Raw genomic sequence first — 14,110 nt, 5'->3', positions numbered from 1 at the left:
CGGGTAAGTGTCCTCATTTTGACGAATTTCTGTCTACGCTACTGTCAATAAAAGTAGATATTTTAATTTAAAACGCCCTAAATGGATAATTCTCTCGTAAGTGAAATGTATATCGGGAACTTGGTTAACTAAATAAGGAAGAGAGAAACAAAGGAAGTGACCTGTGAGTAATTCTTTTCTCAAATTAGGAAAGAGCTTGAGATCGACGAGTGAGGTGACGACCCCCTCCAGAGTTCCGAACTGCGAGTCGATGCCCAGCGTGAAGAGCATTAGGAAGAAGAGGATGGACCAGAACGGGGCTCCTGGAAACTGATTTATCGCCTCTGTGAACGCTATGAAAGCCAGGCCCGTACCAGAGGCGCTCTGAGGATGTTCGTACAGTGACAGCCAACAACGTCACCGAAAATAAAAGATAGAGGAAAGAAAAGCCGAGGCTTAGCTAAGATTTAAGGTAAGAAAACGAAAATCTATAGTCGGCCTCGCTTTTATCATTCAGTTACAGCCCACTGCTCGCGTGTATTTCCTCCGAACTCCAGACCGTAGTTGATGATGTATCCCTGTATCAGTGGATACACTTCCGAGGGTCCTGTTTAAATATGTATGCCTTCCTAAGGATTGATATCTTTATGGGAATGAGTAAATCCTGACTGAAAATAATAGAGCTAGCTATAAATATTTCCGCTGGAAGATCCGAGATTTTTAGTTGAATTAATGGAACTTCAAATTTAAGAAGCGCAAGAATATATTTATTTATACTAGTAAATAGTAAGTAATATACTATAGAGACAGATACTTCATGGTTTAAAATAAACTTTTATTAAAAAGTTTATTTTAAACCATGAAGTATCTGTCTCTATAGTATATTACTTACTATTTACTAGTTTAAACTAACCATGGTTAAATTTTGCATTTATGATTATATTTATTTATGCCAAGAATGTAGTCAGGTTAACTGAAAATGTGAAACCGCAACTATGGGCTCTGTTTTCATGATTCCCGGAAGATATTCTCCGCCCACACCAGCAGAAAGGGGGAAGGCGAAGAGGTGTGGTTTTTCTTCCGGGAATCAAGAGAAGAACAGGGTGCTGATGACTTAATCTCTGTTAAACTTAGGGAGAATGGCCGATACGGGAGCATACCATCATGGTCTTGTTTTCCCACATCGCAAAAGGGGAGGGAGGAAAGATCGTGTGTCTCAATCACGTCGGAAGACTTCAGTTTTAAAGAACCAATGAGATAACGGGTTGATTTTATTGATATCTCATTGGTTCTCTAAAACTGACGTCTTCCAACCTGATTGAAGACGGGGTGATATTCGACCAGTGGTACGTCTAGTTTGTCAGAATTCTAACTCAGAAGCTCAGAAATGTTTCATTCTGAGAAACTAGACACTTCTTCTGACCGAAAAATAGAATCATTGGATTTTGACCTTTCTGAGCCAAATAGTCAGAATAGTTTCGAGGTACCTTGCCGACAGAAATCAAAATGGCGGGGTGTAGTGCTGCTGATATTGATATGACACTAGCAGAAGAAAATAGGGGAAGTACGTATCTGTAGCTTTGAGCCGTAGAAGTCGTCGTGTGACCCACGAAAACGCCTTTTTACGCGTAATAAACCAAACTGAAAAAGTAGTTCTACTTTTGTTTTGATTCAACACGGCTATAATCGACGAAAGCAAATACGCCTTAACTCAAATAGCAGAGAATGAGAAGGGCAATATGTTACAATTGTTCAATTTAAGAAAAATGACTTTTTAAACGATGTATTCATCCGCGATTTCCCGCCAAACCGTTTTGGCGCGAAAATTCGTGAAAAGTGACGCCTTTCCAAAGCTGACTAGAAGCGTACTTCCCCCTATTTTCTTCTGACACTAGTGATACGATCCAGAAACAGATATAAATTATATTTAATGTGCAAAACAGTGGGGACCAGTGGCGCCGATCCCATGGGGGCGGCGGGGCTGAAGCCCCCATTGGAAGGCCGTTTACTTTTAAGCATCCGTAGCAAGAAAGTGTTGCCAGCAGCCTCATTCCAAGTTTATTAGTGAGCTTCGGCCCCCATTGGGAGAAAAAGCGATAGGCGCCACTGGTGGGGACACGAAAGAATGGTGAATGGTAAGTAATATTTCGACATTATTGGTCATTGATTTTTAATGTATGTCTAACAGATATTTTTAGAATTGTTAATTTTCCGGAAAATAAAATGCGGAAAATTTTCCGCAATTCGGAAAAATAGAAAATTGAAACATAAATTTCTTTTTGAGAGTTTTTAATGTTTTTAACTTTTTATCGATATAAAATGTCTAATAACAGTAAAAATACTGCAAAACATTAATAGTGTTACATTGTTAATCAGTTTAAACTAGTCTAGCGATTTCGTTTTTCTTTTAGATTCTAAAAACTGATGCGGAAAGGCCGCTTTATTTAAATAATTAGACTTATCATGGAATTATAACTTTTTTTATTTTTTTCGGAAAAATACTAGTGGTGTGCGAGTACTCGAAAATTGCGAGTACTCGTTATCGAGTCCGAGTCCGAGTACTCGGACTCGGACTCGGAATACGTAATTTTATTACTCGCACGGGTACCCGATTCCCACGAAAAGGGTACATAATTACTCGAAGCGGACTCGAGTAAATAGATAATTTGAAAATTACCCGGCGAGTCTAATATTACTCGGCGAGTCCATTATTACTCGGCGAGTCCATTATTATTGGGCAAGATTATTTAAACAGCGGCAAATAAATTTCAGACGAATTGGCCACGATAACTTAGGACTCGAATTGAACTCGATAAAAATTAGGACTCGAATTGGACTCGTTAAAAACATTCCGGACTCGTATTGGACTCGAAAGCTTTAAACCTAATTCTTTAGGACTCGAGGACTCGATCAAGTCCTTAATATTTGGACTCGAGGACTCGCGAGTCCAAGTTTCTAAGACTCGAGACTCGACTCGAATTTCAAAAAACAGGACTCGCACACCCTTAAAAAATACGGAAAATTATCTGGAAAAAAGGCCCTGGTCCTAACAGGAACACGTCCCTTTTTGTTTTGATTTTTTAGATAAAATTTATGCAACAAAGATTTCTTGGTAAAAGAAACGCGTCTGTTTCGAATCTTACGCTAAGAATTTTCCTGACTCATAAAAAATATTTCTGTCAGAACACAGTATGACAAACTAGACGCACCCCAGGATATCCACGAGTCATCCCAACATAGTCGATCTCCCTAAGTAGAAAAAAAATCCATTCGTGATGGCATATATAAATAAATTTCCCATCTACCTTTAAAGGGTTTTAATAATTCAATAGAATGTGAATTCTTAGAAGACTAACCTAACTTTTAATTCATAAGCCCGTGGACCAAGAATATAAGGGGACTCACTGTTCCCGATATTTTGACACGGAATGCGTGGCCTAAATCGGCTTAATTACTGAGGTACATCAGCCGCTTTGAAGTGCTTCAAGAATTCTGTTCAACTATCACTACGATAATCATAGTTTTCACACAATTTTGTTATGTAAATTCTATTTGTAACGAGGTTTTGTTGCGATTTGGTCGGTAATCACTATGCTTGCCACCATATTTGCACCTTGCTGTTAACATTGAGCACTTAAAATGTCAATAAAGTATATATTTAAGCTTAGTTCATTCATTTTTGAAATTTTACAAATGAAATGGATTCCAATAAATTTGATTAAAAACCTCAGCCATACGCGGCTTACTGGTTATTTTTTACCATTTCTTAAACTTTTAAAGGACCAATTTCAAAAATAAAAGGTCAAAACTTACTAAGCCTAATAATTGAACCAAACACAACGGTGCCATTTTGACAAAATTGAACGTGATCGCTAAAGCTTCTCTACGAAACTACGCCGGAAATCAAGTTTGTCCACATTGAACTAAAACTAAACGTGACGTCGTTCCTATTCCCAGTATTTTCGAGTGGTTTTTAAAGCCTGAACAGCGAGGATGAGCCCGTGGCCTAATTTGGAGTGTCTCTCGTCTATTTTCTATTCTTGTCCCACGCGTACTTGATTCTTAATGTGGCGCCATCTACGGCACTGAATAAATGACCCAGTGAAAAAGGTACCCCCTTAAAGCCATCGTGCTGAACGAACTCATTCTAATTGAAAAATTCTCATTGTCCAGCTAAACTGGTTCTATCCCTCTTTCATCGATTTTTTTTAGCCATAACGCCCCCCCCCCCCCTTTGTAGTTTTTCCAACACGCCGACATTCAGACTTTACCCAACCATACCCTTTCATTGCACTATAAGATTGTAGGCCTTACAAATTACACAGAATATTCAAGCTCTTTCAATCGTGGGTTACTATAAACGTGAACCTACGGCGCAAGGATATACTATGTTATATCTAATAGCATAAGTAACATATTATACATAAGTAAAATATTATACATGAGTATGACCATAGGTAACATATTATACATGAGTATGACCATAGGTGAAATATTATACATAAGTATGACCATAGGTAACATATTATACATGATAAGTATGACCATAGGTAACATATTATACATGATAAGTATGACCATAGGTAAAATAGATATTCATAAGTATGCCATAAAGTCCAACTTCGTGACGAAAAATGCGCCATCAACTTTATAGAAGGGAAACGGAAGTTAGTGAAATGGATTTTGTAAACACGCATAACTCCTTGCATATTTTCTGTGGGTGGATTAACCTGTTTAATAACGAATTTTGTGTACTGACTCTGTAATTTATCATTATTTTGCCAAAGTAATCGTTATTTTTATTGTTGAAAGAGTTTGAATTTCCAATAAGCTTTGGCTGTTCCTTTAATGGAAATTTCCAATAATCCTTGGCTGTTCCTTTAGTGGAAATTTCCAATAATCCTTGGCTGTTCCTTTAGTGGAAATTTCCAATAATCCTTGGCTGTTCCTTTAGTGGAAATTTCCAATAATCCTTGGCTGTTCCTTTAGTGGAAATTTCCAATAATCCTTGGCTGTTCCTTTAGTGGAAATTTCCAATAATCCTTGGCTGTTCCTTTAATGGAAATTTCCAATAATCCTTGGCTGTTCCTTTAATGGAAATTTCCAATAATCCTTGGCTGTTCCTTTAGTGGAAATTTCCCAGGCACTACTACTTCCAAAGACTAGTAACAGGCCCGACATGAGAGAGGAGAAGCCGGTACAAATTACCAGGCCCCGTGCAGACTAGGGGCCCGTATTTGAACAAACTAGGCATACTTCTAAAGAGTGATAAAGTACGCCAATAGGTAGAATAGTCCATAATGAAAAGGGCCAAAAACGCTAAACCCTCAACAAATTTGAAGAAATTAAAAAACTTACAATAGCTTGTACCAAAAGGTCTTCGAGAAAACATCAAGACGCGAATCTCGTACCAAATAGATCTTCGAGTGAAAAACTAAATCAAACCTAGGAGCAACAAACACAGAACCCCGTTAGTGTGTCTAAAGGCTAGCTGCGTTCTGCTTGTGTTTGTTGCTCCTAGATCATAAAACTAACTAAAATAACCCGAAATTTCAAAGATAGACCGGTTTCGTTCTATTTGGGAGTCCTCTAAGAGAATCTAAGCCTAAACATTAAAAATTTCAAAACGTGTTGCCTAGCAACGGAAAGCTGAATAGGGGGATAGGGTGGAGATTAATATATACGAAATGTATATCAGAACGGCCTATGGCCTGCATTGCAAAGAGTGATAAAATACCTATTCGCGTATTTAATAGGTGGTTCTTATTAATTTAACATTAGGTAGACTTTTCTCGGGCTTCTCTCTGTAAAAGATGTAGCTATCTCCAGTAGCAATGGCTCTCTTGGGGCCCGGAATTTGTATTTTACCGGGGCCCGGTCTCGGCGGCCCCGCTCGTGGGTAGTAATTTTGTATGGTCTTTGGCGAAACAGACCATCAGAAAAAAATATCTTCGACTAGAATAGTAAGTGTCATTCATACTAAATACCATAAATCTATAATATTCTTCCATATGTTTGTCACTTTGGGGAATATTTTACTGAGAGCTAGTAACGGAGTGACGTCATCACAATAAAAAAATCTCCCCCTAGCGAGGCGCTGTCAAAGGCTACGTGTGACGCGGGAGCGAGCGGATGAAAAACGGCAACGAAACCCGTAATACCGTCTGTCTTGTGAATACAGTGGCGTTGCTAGCGTGTTTTAGGCGGCGCTTGAGCTAACTGTAGCATTTTTTAAATGCTTCCTTAAAAATTGGCATCAAAAACTTTATTTTTTCTAGTCGAACTCGAAGTTCCAACTTTCACTCAATGGAACGTCCCTAATTAACCAGGGCTTTTGGTTTAAGCGCCACCAGTTTTGAAATCCTGGTGACGCCACTGTGTGAATACCTCTTTTGCATGTGAAGAATAGGAAGGGTCCCACTTATATAACAATATTATACACTTATGCTTATACTTATATGTTTCTTATGCTCGTAGGAAAAGTAGAGCTACACTTATCGCCACTGAAAGGATAACTGTTACCTCTTCGAGTTCCTTCTGCAAGTTGCACTCGGGCAATTGGAAATTAGGGGACAACTGCCCGGTGAAGTTAAGCACATGGATTATGTCCTCGACCGAAGCCGTATTAGACGTCAGCGAGGTGTTGTAGGGCTGCAGCAGCGTGATTCGGTCCTTGAGACACTTCTCGTGCGTCATGTGAGCTTTGAAACCTGAAAGAAGGGAAAAAATTGCCTTGACGTATTAGGCGCTCTAATAATAGAGCGAATCTCAGTTATTCCTCGGAGCGAGGAAATGACGTATCCTGTACGCGGCGTCATTCTAGAGCTGGCTGGGGAGTAATAATAATATTGTCGGCCCGCTGTTTTTCGGTTAATCAGGTTATGGAATGTCGTCTTTTTACGGCGTTCTTTTGCCGTAAAAACGTCATATTCTTCCTCCAACAACCTCTTTATTGGCTCGATATTAAATTCGCGAGTGACAACATCATAGCATGGAAAAGGCGCGATTAGTATCTTCTAAGATAACCATAAAATTACCTATTTTATAAGTTTACGATGAAATCATATAATAAGGGCTTATTGAATTTAGACTAATCATATAAATATACGGTTCTTTACTTAAAATACCTTTGTTGAAATAAAGAGCTATAGGCACAAATTGTTTTCAGAGAAACAAACATTTGGAACGAAGCCATTAGAGGTTTGATTTTAACGGTTTTATTTATGCCACATGGCGCCATTTTAAAGTTTTCGGCGGGAATTGAATATGGTATCTTTAAATTATTACAAAATATAGCTTCTAACACTATTTTAAACTAGACCCCAACGCCGATCCTTTTTTTTTTGCGCCGCCGGCACCATTGTTTTCTCGGCGCGCCGCCGACGGTTTATAATATTTTTTAACAGGGCTACTAGATTTTCCATTGATAAATTTATTTCAGTCTCTTTGCAGCTTTAAACAAAAAGGTAGTTCTTTCTTTAAAAAAGTCGGCGCACGCCGATGGAAAATCACCGGGTGACCCGGATCGCCGCCGGTCACAATTTCGCGGCGTCGCCGTCGGCGTGTATTTTAAACGATGTTTTATATAAAAGCTATTAACAAATTTTAACTAAGGAAAAATTAGGCATAAAATGAAACGCAAAATTTAGATAATTTACAATTTTTACGTTTAAAATTGTTACGGCATCGTGTAAGAATTCCGTAATATAAAAAATCGACCTCTAATAGCCTTACCCCCGTGAAAAGGTCTTCCTTGTCAAACGTGTACAGGTGTATTGGCTTCCGATGCAATATGCTGGAATATGAAAAATAAGTGAACCAAACGAAATACCTAATACGGAGAAGACGACCAGTCCGGCGAACATGGAGGTCCCGCAATTGGCCACTGAGACGAAGACGGCGTCCCTCATACAGTTGTTGTGGACCGGGTTGTACGAGGAGAAGGCAATCAGGCCCCCGAAGGCCAGGCCCAGAGAGAAAAAGATCTGCGTGCCCGCTTCCAGCCAGACGACGGGATCGCACAATTTGCTCCACTGAAAGACAATTTCCCCAGACAGCACTCGTTATTTACCCATTGCTTCTAATTCGCGTGTTGGCAAATACCACCGCTTTAGGTCGCTTAGAACGACCCAACAAGACGCGAAATAGTCGTACGGTTATTCCTATTAGAGCCTAGCGCCGCCTATCCAACGCCGCCGTCGCTGATATTTTCTCTGGCGCTAGTGGCGTAGACAAGGGGAGGGTTTTCGTTACTTTGGCTGTACTAAAATTGCAACCCCTTCTCGACCCCTCTCAGGTATTTTACATATTTTGAACCCCTCCCTTAAAGGATTTCTAACTACGCCATTGTCTGGCGTCGAACCGCCACCGCCGAGTCATTTAGGGCTAGTTTTCACTAGTCCAAAAACGCCACGACGGTTAGCTTCGATGCAAAAAATTCCCGTTAGGCCTAATACAATATTTTTGCGTCCGCCGTCGCCGTCGTCCCGTTTCTGTCCTAGTGGAAACCAGCCTTTACTATTCGGTGCGCTGCCGACGCCGCCGCCGATAAATTTTGTTCCCGCCGCCGAAATGTTTTGAGTTTTCCTACGTAACTGGATTTTTTTTTTCAAAAACATTTTGGAATTTAGTTTTGAAATTTTCAAAAGGCGGAGGGGAGACATTATTTCCCCTTCACGCCGCCACCGCCGAATAAAACCAAAAATCGGTGGGTCCGCCCATTAGTCCATGGTCCGCCGCCGCCGGGTGTTTTTTGCCAAACGCCGCCGTCGACCGAAATTAAATCGGCGCTATGCTCTAATTCCTATCTAATCTATCCCTATTTTTGACACGGTGAATATGAAACGGAGCTCACATTGGGTGTAAAGAGATGTTTGACACCCGCTGACATGCCCTCTAGCGTGATGCCACGGAAGAAAAAAATCACCAGCACCAGGTAAGGAAATGTCGCAGTGACGTAGACTACCTGTGATCAAAACAAAATCGACCAGCAAAAATGACTGTTAGAAATAGATTCATTAATAACACGCAATATTTCCCAGTATATAACTCAAAGGGTCTATGCAATGGACTACGTATTAGCCTTGGTATTAGCTTATCCAGGGCCGTTTTATTCAATGGGTACTGTGCCCAGGTCCTACGAAGGTTTGAAGGGGCCTACGAAGGTTCAAATGGGCCTACGAAGGTTTGAAGGGGCCTACGAAGGTTCGAATGGGCCTACGAAGGTTCGAATGGGCCTACGAAGGTTCGAATGAGTCTATAAGTATGAAAAAATTAAATTTATTAAATTTATTATTAGAAATATAGCCTACAAAGGTTTTAGTTTTAAAAGAGCATAGAGTTTTGTTGATAGTTATTATTAATAAATTAATTAATTTAATTCGATTGAAACAAGTAACTTCTCACTATCTCGTTGATTTTTCAAAGACGTTTCGGGGGAAAAAAATATAGTGAGTGTCTTTATCCGAAAGTCAGTGGGTGGAAATTACGTTTCCTGTTGGACATAAGGATATTGGTTTTAGTAGTCAGCCTGACTAGTGGGGGTAAAAACGGGGGTATAAAAACAAGAAGGTCAGCCAACATTTTGCTTTACCCGCCAGAATGAAAATAGGAGTTTATGATCACTTGAGTTACATGATGTGATTATTTTTAAATAAAATGTGATTGATGAATGATGAATTTATGAACACGCCATATTCGCCATTATTTATCAATATTTAGGTAAATGTTTCACTAGTCGATTAATTTTAGTAGTCAGAGCATTTATTTTAGTAGTCAAATGCCGTGACTAGTGGCTTATGTCCAGCCCTGTTCCCGTATCGAGTGAAAACTCTCATCAGTTACGTCATAACGTCGTCTGCTCTGTCGTCTTCCCTTAAACATGGAAGAATGGGAATAGATAAGGTTTTTTTTTATGTCTTGGCTTCAAACGCGTCGGTGTTTACAGTTTAGCTGGCGGAGGAGTTAAAATTATACAACTGTAGTTTTAATCAACAATTCTACTGGTTTGGTCAAAGGCCTATCATTTAATTGGAATGCATCAGCAATGGCGGTTTTCGATTTTATAATAAAAGACTGATCGTTGCAACAATAAAGAATATTGTCGTCAACAATTTCGTCATTTACCAACTCATTATTGAAAATAATATTTTTCGCTTCTTCTGGATTTGCGGGCCCCGTAACATTTATAGCCACCATCTTTAAAAATAACACTATTCACTATTCAGTAGCTTACTATGTCACTATGACGACAAGCGCTCATTAAGCAAACATCAAGTAAAAACCGATTTTTCTCAGATTTGCGTTACTGAACGTACCCCAGAAATCAAAACGATAATTGCGCTCTGAAAACTCAAAATCAGTTTCTGATTTCTGAAATATCTTTGAGATTCAAAATCCCGTACCCAAATTTGCACATGTCGGAATAGCTTCGATTTGAATCAATTAGTACCAAAAATAGCTCGGGGTTTAAAGGTGCGAAAAATATGTCAATAAATCAGAGGTGTTTGGCTTTGGGAATTTGAAAATAAATAAAAATTATCCCTCCTTAGACCACCTCCGAGGCGACAAATCACCGCTCATTCCTCCTCAATGACATGACCTCCGAGTCTGCTTAAAATTTGACTTGGTAATATTGCGAAGATAGCGTCGCGTAAATTTATTTTCAAAATTTTCGACCGCTTTATATAGGCGCGTAGAGAAATATCTATAAATAAGCTTCAAATGGTGTAACGGTAACGCGGGAGGCAATAACCTTAGCCTATAGGAGTTTCTAAACAAGGGGTTTTCGGTTTGGCGGGGCTCGCTAACGAGCTTCACTCTTTGGACGGGTGATCGCGTAGCCAGCGCCACGGCTCATTTTTCAACGTAGGCCTCAAAATGGGTGAACATAAAACGGCTTTTTCCTCCGCCGGGCGGCCGACTCGAGGGGGATAATGACAGAATAGGTGGAAAAGCCTAAAGGACTTCTCCTATAGGATACTTTTCTTTTCCGCTGGGCGGTTACTTTGGAAAATAACCCCCGTTAAACGCACCCCTCTGGAATTGGGGCTGTCTACCCCGAGCCGGATTTTTACAGTTGAAATTAATGATTGTAATCTCGAGGGGGACGCGATTTTTATTTTGCCGTTTCTGCCGAGTGATAAATTAATTTTTATCGCAACCGGAAAATTAAATTAACGTCTTGAAACCACTGCCTATTACCACCGCTCATCGCTGGTTATATATAAATATCATTCAAGTTAGTAAATGGAACACTTCCCTGATTACGTTATCATTATTAATACGGGCTTACGATTTTATTTAAAGGCCTAGGTTTTAAACAAATACCCTGGTGGTAGGCCAACAGCGGAACACGTTGGCCTACCACCAGGGTATTTGTTTGGAAGGGAAGTGAATTTAAAGGGTGACAGGCAGAAGAAAACCTAGGCCTTTAAGATACGTGTTTACATTCCAGTCTAAGATGTGTTTACATTTCAATTTAAAATGGGTTTAAACTACAGTTTAAGATATGTGTTTAAACTCCAATTTCAAATATGTGTTTAAACTCCAGTTTCAGATATGTGTTTAAACTCCAGTTTAAGATATATGATTAAAATCCAGTTTAAGATATATGTTTAAACTCCAGTTTAAGATATATGTTTAAACTCCAGTTTAAGATATATGTTTAAACTCCAGTTTAAAATGTGTTTAAACTCCAGTTTAAAATGTGTTTCAACTCCAGTTTAAGGTATGTGTTAAAATTCCAGTGTGAGATGTGTGTTTAAATTCCAGTGTGAGATGTGTGTTTAAATTCCAGTGTGAGATGTGTGTTTAAATTCCAGTGTGAGATGTGTGTTTAAATTCCAGTGTGAGATGTGTGTTTAAATTCCAGTTTAAGATGTGTTTAAATTCCAGTTCAAGACGTGTTTAAATTCCAGTTTAAGATGTGTTTAAATTCCAGTTCAAGACGTGTTTAAATTAAAGTTTAAGATGTGTCTACGCGTTTGCATTACAGTTAGAGATAAGTGTTTAAAGTCCCATTATAGATACGTGTTTATATTTCCATAAAAGATACGGGTATACATTCCCATATTAGATACGGGTTTACATTCCCATTTTAGATATGTGTTTACAATCCAGTTTAAGACACGTGTTTAATATCCCTTTTTAGACAAATGTTTACATTTCGGAGATACCGTTTACACTGAATTCCCAATTTACATAGAAGTTTATGTTCGTATTTGCCATATCCTAAAAAAAGCAAAATTCCTGGTATAAATGGAATTAACGCGAGAATGAACAACGCGAATCCCAATCGAAGCCGACGACTTCCTTCCCTCCCCTCTTACTATTTCATTGTTGGTGGAGAAACATTAGAGAACTTTTGCACTGTGGAAACGATTTAGAATTGATTAGAAATATAGGGGGCGTGAAAGTCGCGGATGACTCGCTTATAATATGAAACCGAGGCCTAACTTCGGATCGATTCGTCGCGACCGCGCACGCGCCCAAAAGTCAGTTCCAGCACCCCAACCCTTTACCAAAAACTACCCACTTCCCAGTTATATATACGCGTTAGGAATCAGAAATTCGGCGCGCGTCTGAGGCGTAAAGTGACCACCCTAGCCCCCTCCCCCATTTAATCACTCTAATTTCCCTTTGACCGTCGTTAACCTTCCAATAAACCGCGCGTGCCTGTCCGAAATTACACGAACTTTACAAATATAAGGTCTTTCCATGCAGGTATAACGTTATTTTTATTTTGGAACGGACAGACAATCTTACAGACGATGGGAATTGGTAAGCTCATCCTGACTTTTCGACTTTTTGTTTGGGGGGGGGGCTCCGTATAGGGGCTTGTAAAAGAAGAATAAGTTGGGTGCCGAAAAAGAGCATGTTGTGGGGGGCAGGGGGCGCACGCCTCCCCGAAAGGGGTGTTTGATGGATGAAGGGGAAATCTGGCTTCCTCCAAAAACTGGGTCATAGACGTTTTACCAAAAATGACATTTTTGAAGTTCTTGTTGCCGAAAAATACCGTCAAGAGCGCGGTTGCCTTAGAAAGTTACAAGGAGCCGACAGCCAATAGGAAATTGCAGATAGGTTAATTATTTTTTTATTCTGACGCTTTTGAAGGGTTGCTTACGATTTGCTCGAAGTTTCGGTTGAAGTACGTGGGTGTCACTCGGGTAATTTTATTAAAGCCGGGGAAATGTTAGGTGGTATTTTGGTAAAGGTTTCTGGTAACTTAACTGTCCCGTTTAATTCAGCCCATCTCGCTTAATTCACTCCAGCCCACTTCAAAAAAGGATATGTTAATTTTTGTAGTTGGAGATTAATGAATACTGATTAACTTGTAAAAAACCGCGTAATTGTTATCAAAATTCATCAAACTATTAAGCAGTCTTGTAGCGTTATGAATTAAAGATGAAGCTTGATTCAGTTTCCCTTGGGGCTGACTTCCAAAGCCAATTTGATTATACTAACTGTTTGTGACTCCTGTCGAGGTGGTAACAAAACCAACATCGAAGTTCGTACATATAATGACTTCATTGTTCGAATGTCTCGCCTCTAAATTAATATTTGCTCAATTAGTGTTAGTAATTGCAATTTACCTTTCCGGATGAGGCGATCCCTTTGATCATGCATAGATAGCAAAGAATCCACGCTGCCAAGAGACAGATTGCGATGTTCCAGTTGAATGCCACCGGGTGGTTGATGTCCTCCGAGATTTGTAACGTCTCTCGGTACCAGAAGTACTGCGTTGGACTACTTTTCTACAGGGAAGAGAGTAATAAAACGTATCTCCTTTAGTGTCTTGTTATTTTTATTTTCACTTTCAAAAGTTGAAAAGGTGACATAATTCTCAAGTTGCGCTCTAAACCATATACATAGCTTTACGTATCTTTAAAATTGAAATAATTAAGTGCCATCTGGTGCACATACGAATGAACATTATTTTAATGTTCGTATCTCACGCATTGCAAAGTCTTGTTCCGGGCGATTTCTGGAACGTATTTTCACCAATCACGAAACGTACTTTTTCAAGATTTCAACGTTCTCTTTAGTAATACCATAAGTAACATAATCACTCATAAGTATGCCATATAAGCATTTTCGTTAATGAAACCTTGTTCACGGGATATGACGTAAA

General features: G+C 39.4%; 1 protein-coding gene across 1 annotated transcript in view; it reads right to left on the bottom strand.

The window, feature by feature from the left end:
• LOC149927197 (sodium-dependent neutral amino acid transporter B(0)AT3) overlaps nucleotides 1-14,110 on the bottom strand; it is a 98,944-nt gene that overhangs the window by 8,998 nt on the left and 75,836 nt on the right. The window contains exons 4-8 of the mRNA XM_090158814.1: nucleotides 13,572-13,733; nucleotides 8,834-8,944; nucleotides 7,811-8,012; nucleotides 6,502-6,689; nucleotides 162-363 (exon numbers count right to left, since the gene is read on the bottom strand). Of these exons, the coding sequence (XP_090014940.1) occupies nucleotides 162-363; nucleotides 6,502-6,689; nucleotides 7,811-8,012; nucleotides 8,834-8,944; nucleotides 13,572-13,733 (865 nt within the window). The remainder of the gene's footprint in view (nucleotides 1-161; nucleotides 364-6,501; nucleotides 6,690-7,810; nucleotides 8,013-8,833; nucleotides 8,945-13,571; nucleotides 13,734-14,110) is intronic.

Source organism: Leiobunum rupestre, chromosome 9 (assembly GCF_980474605.1).
Source record: "Leiobunum rupestre chromosome 9, qqLeiRupe1.1.hap1, whole genome shotgun sequence".
Lineage (NCBI taxonomy): Eukaryota > Metazoa > Arthropoda > Arachnida > Opiliones > Sclerosomatidae > Leiobunum > Leiobunum rupestre.
Note: the sequence above shows the minus strand (reverse complement) of the source record. Positions and strands in the feature narration are given on the sequence as shown.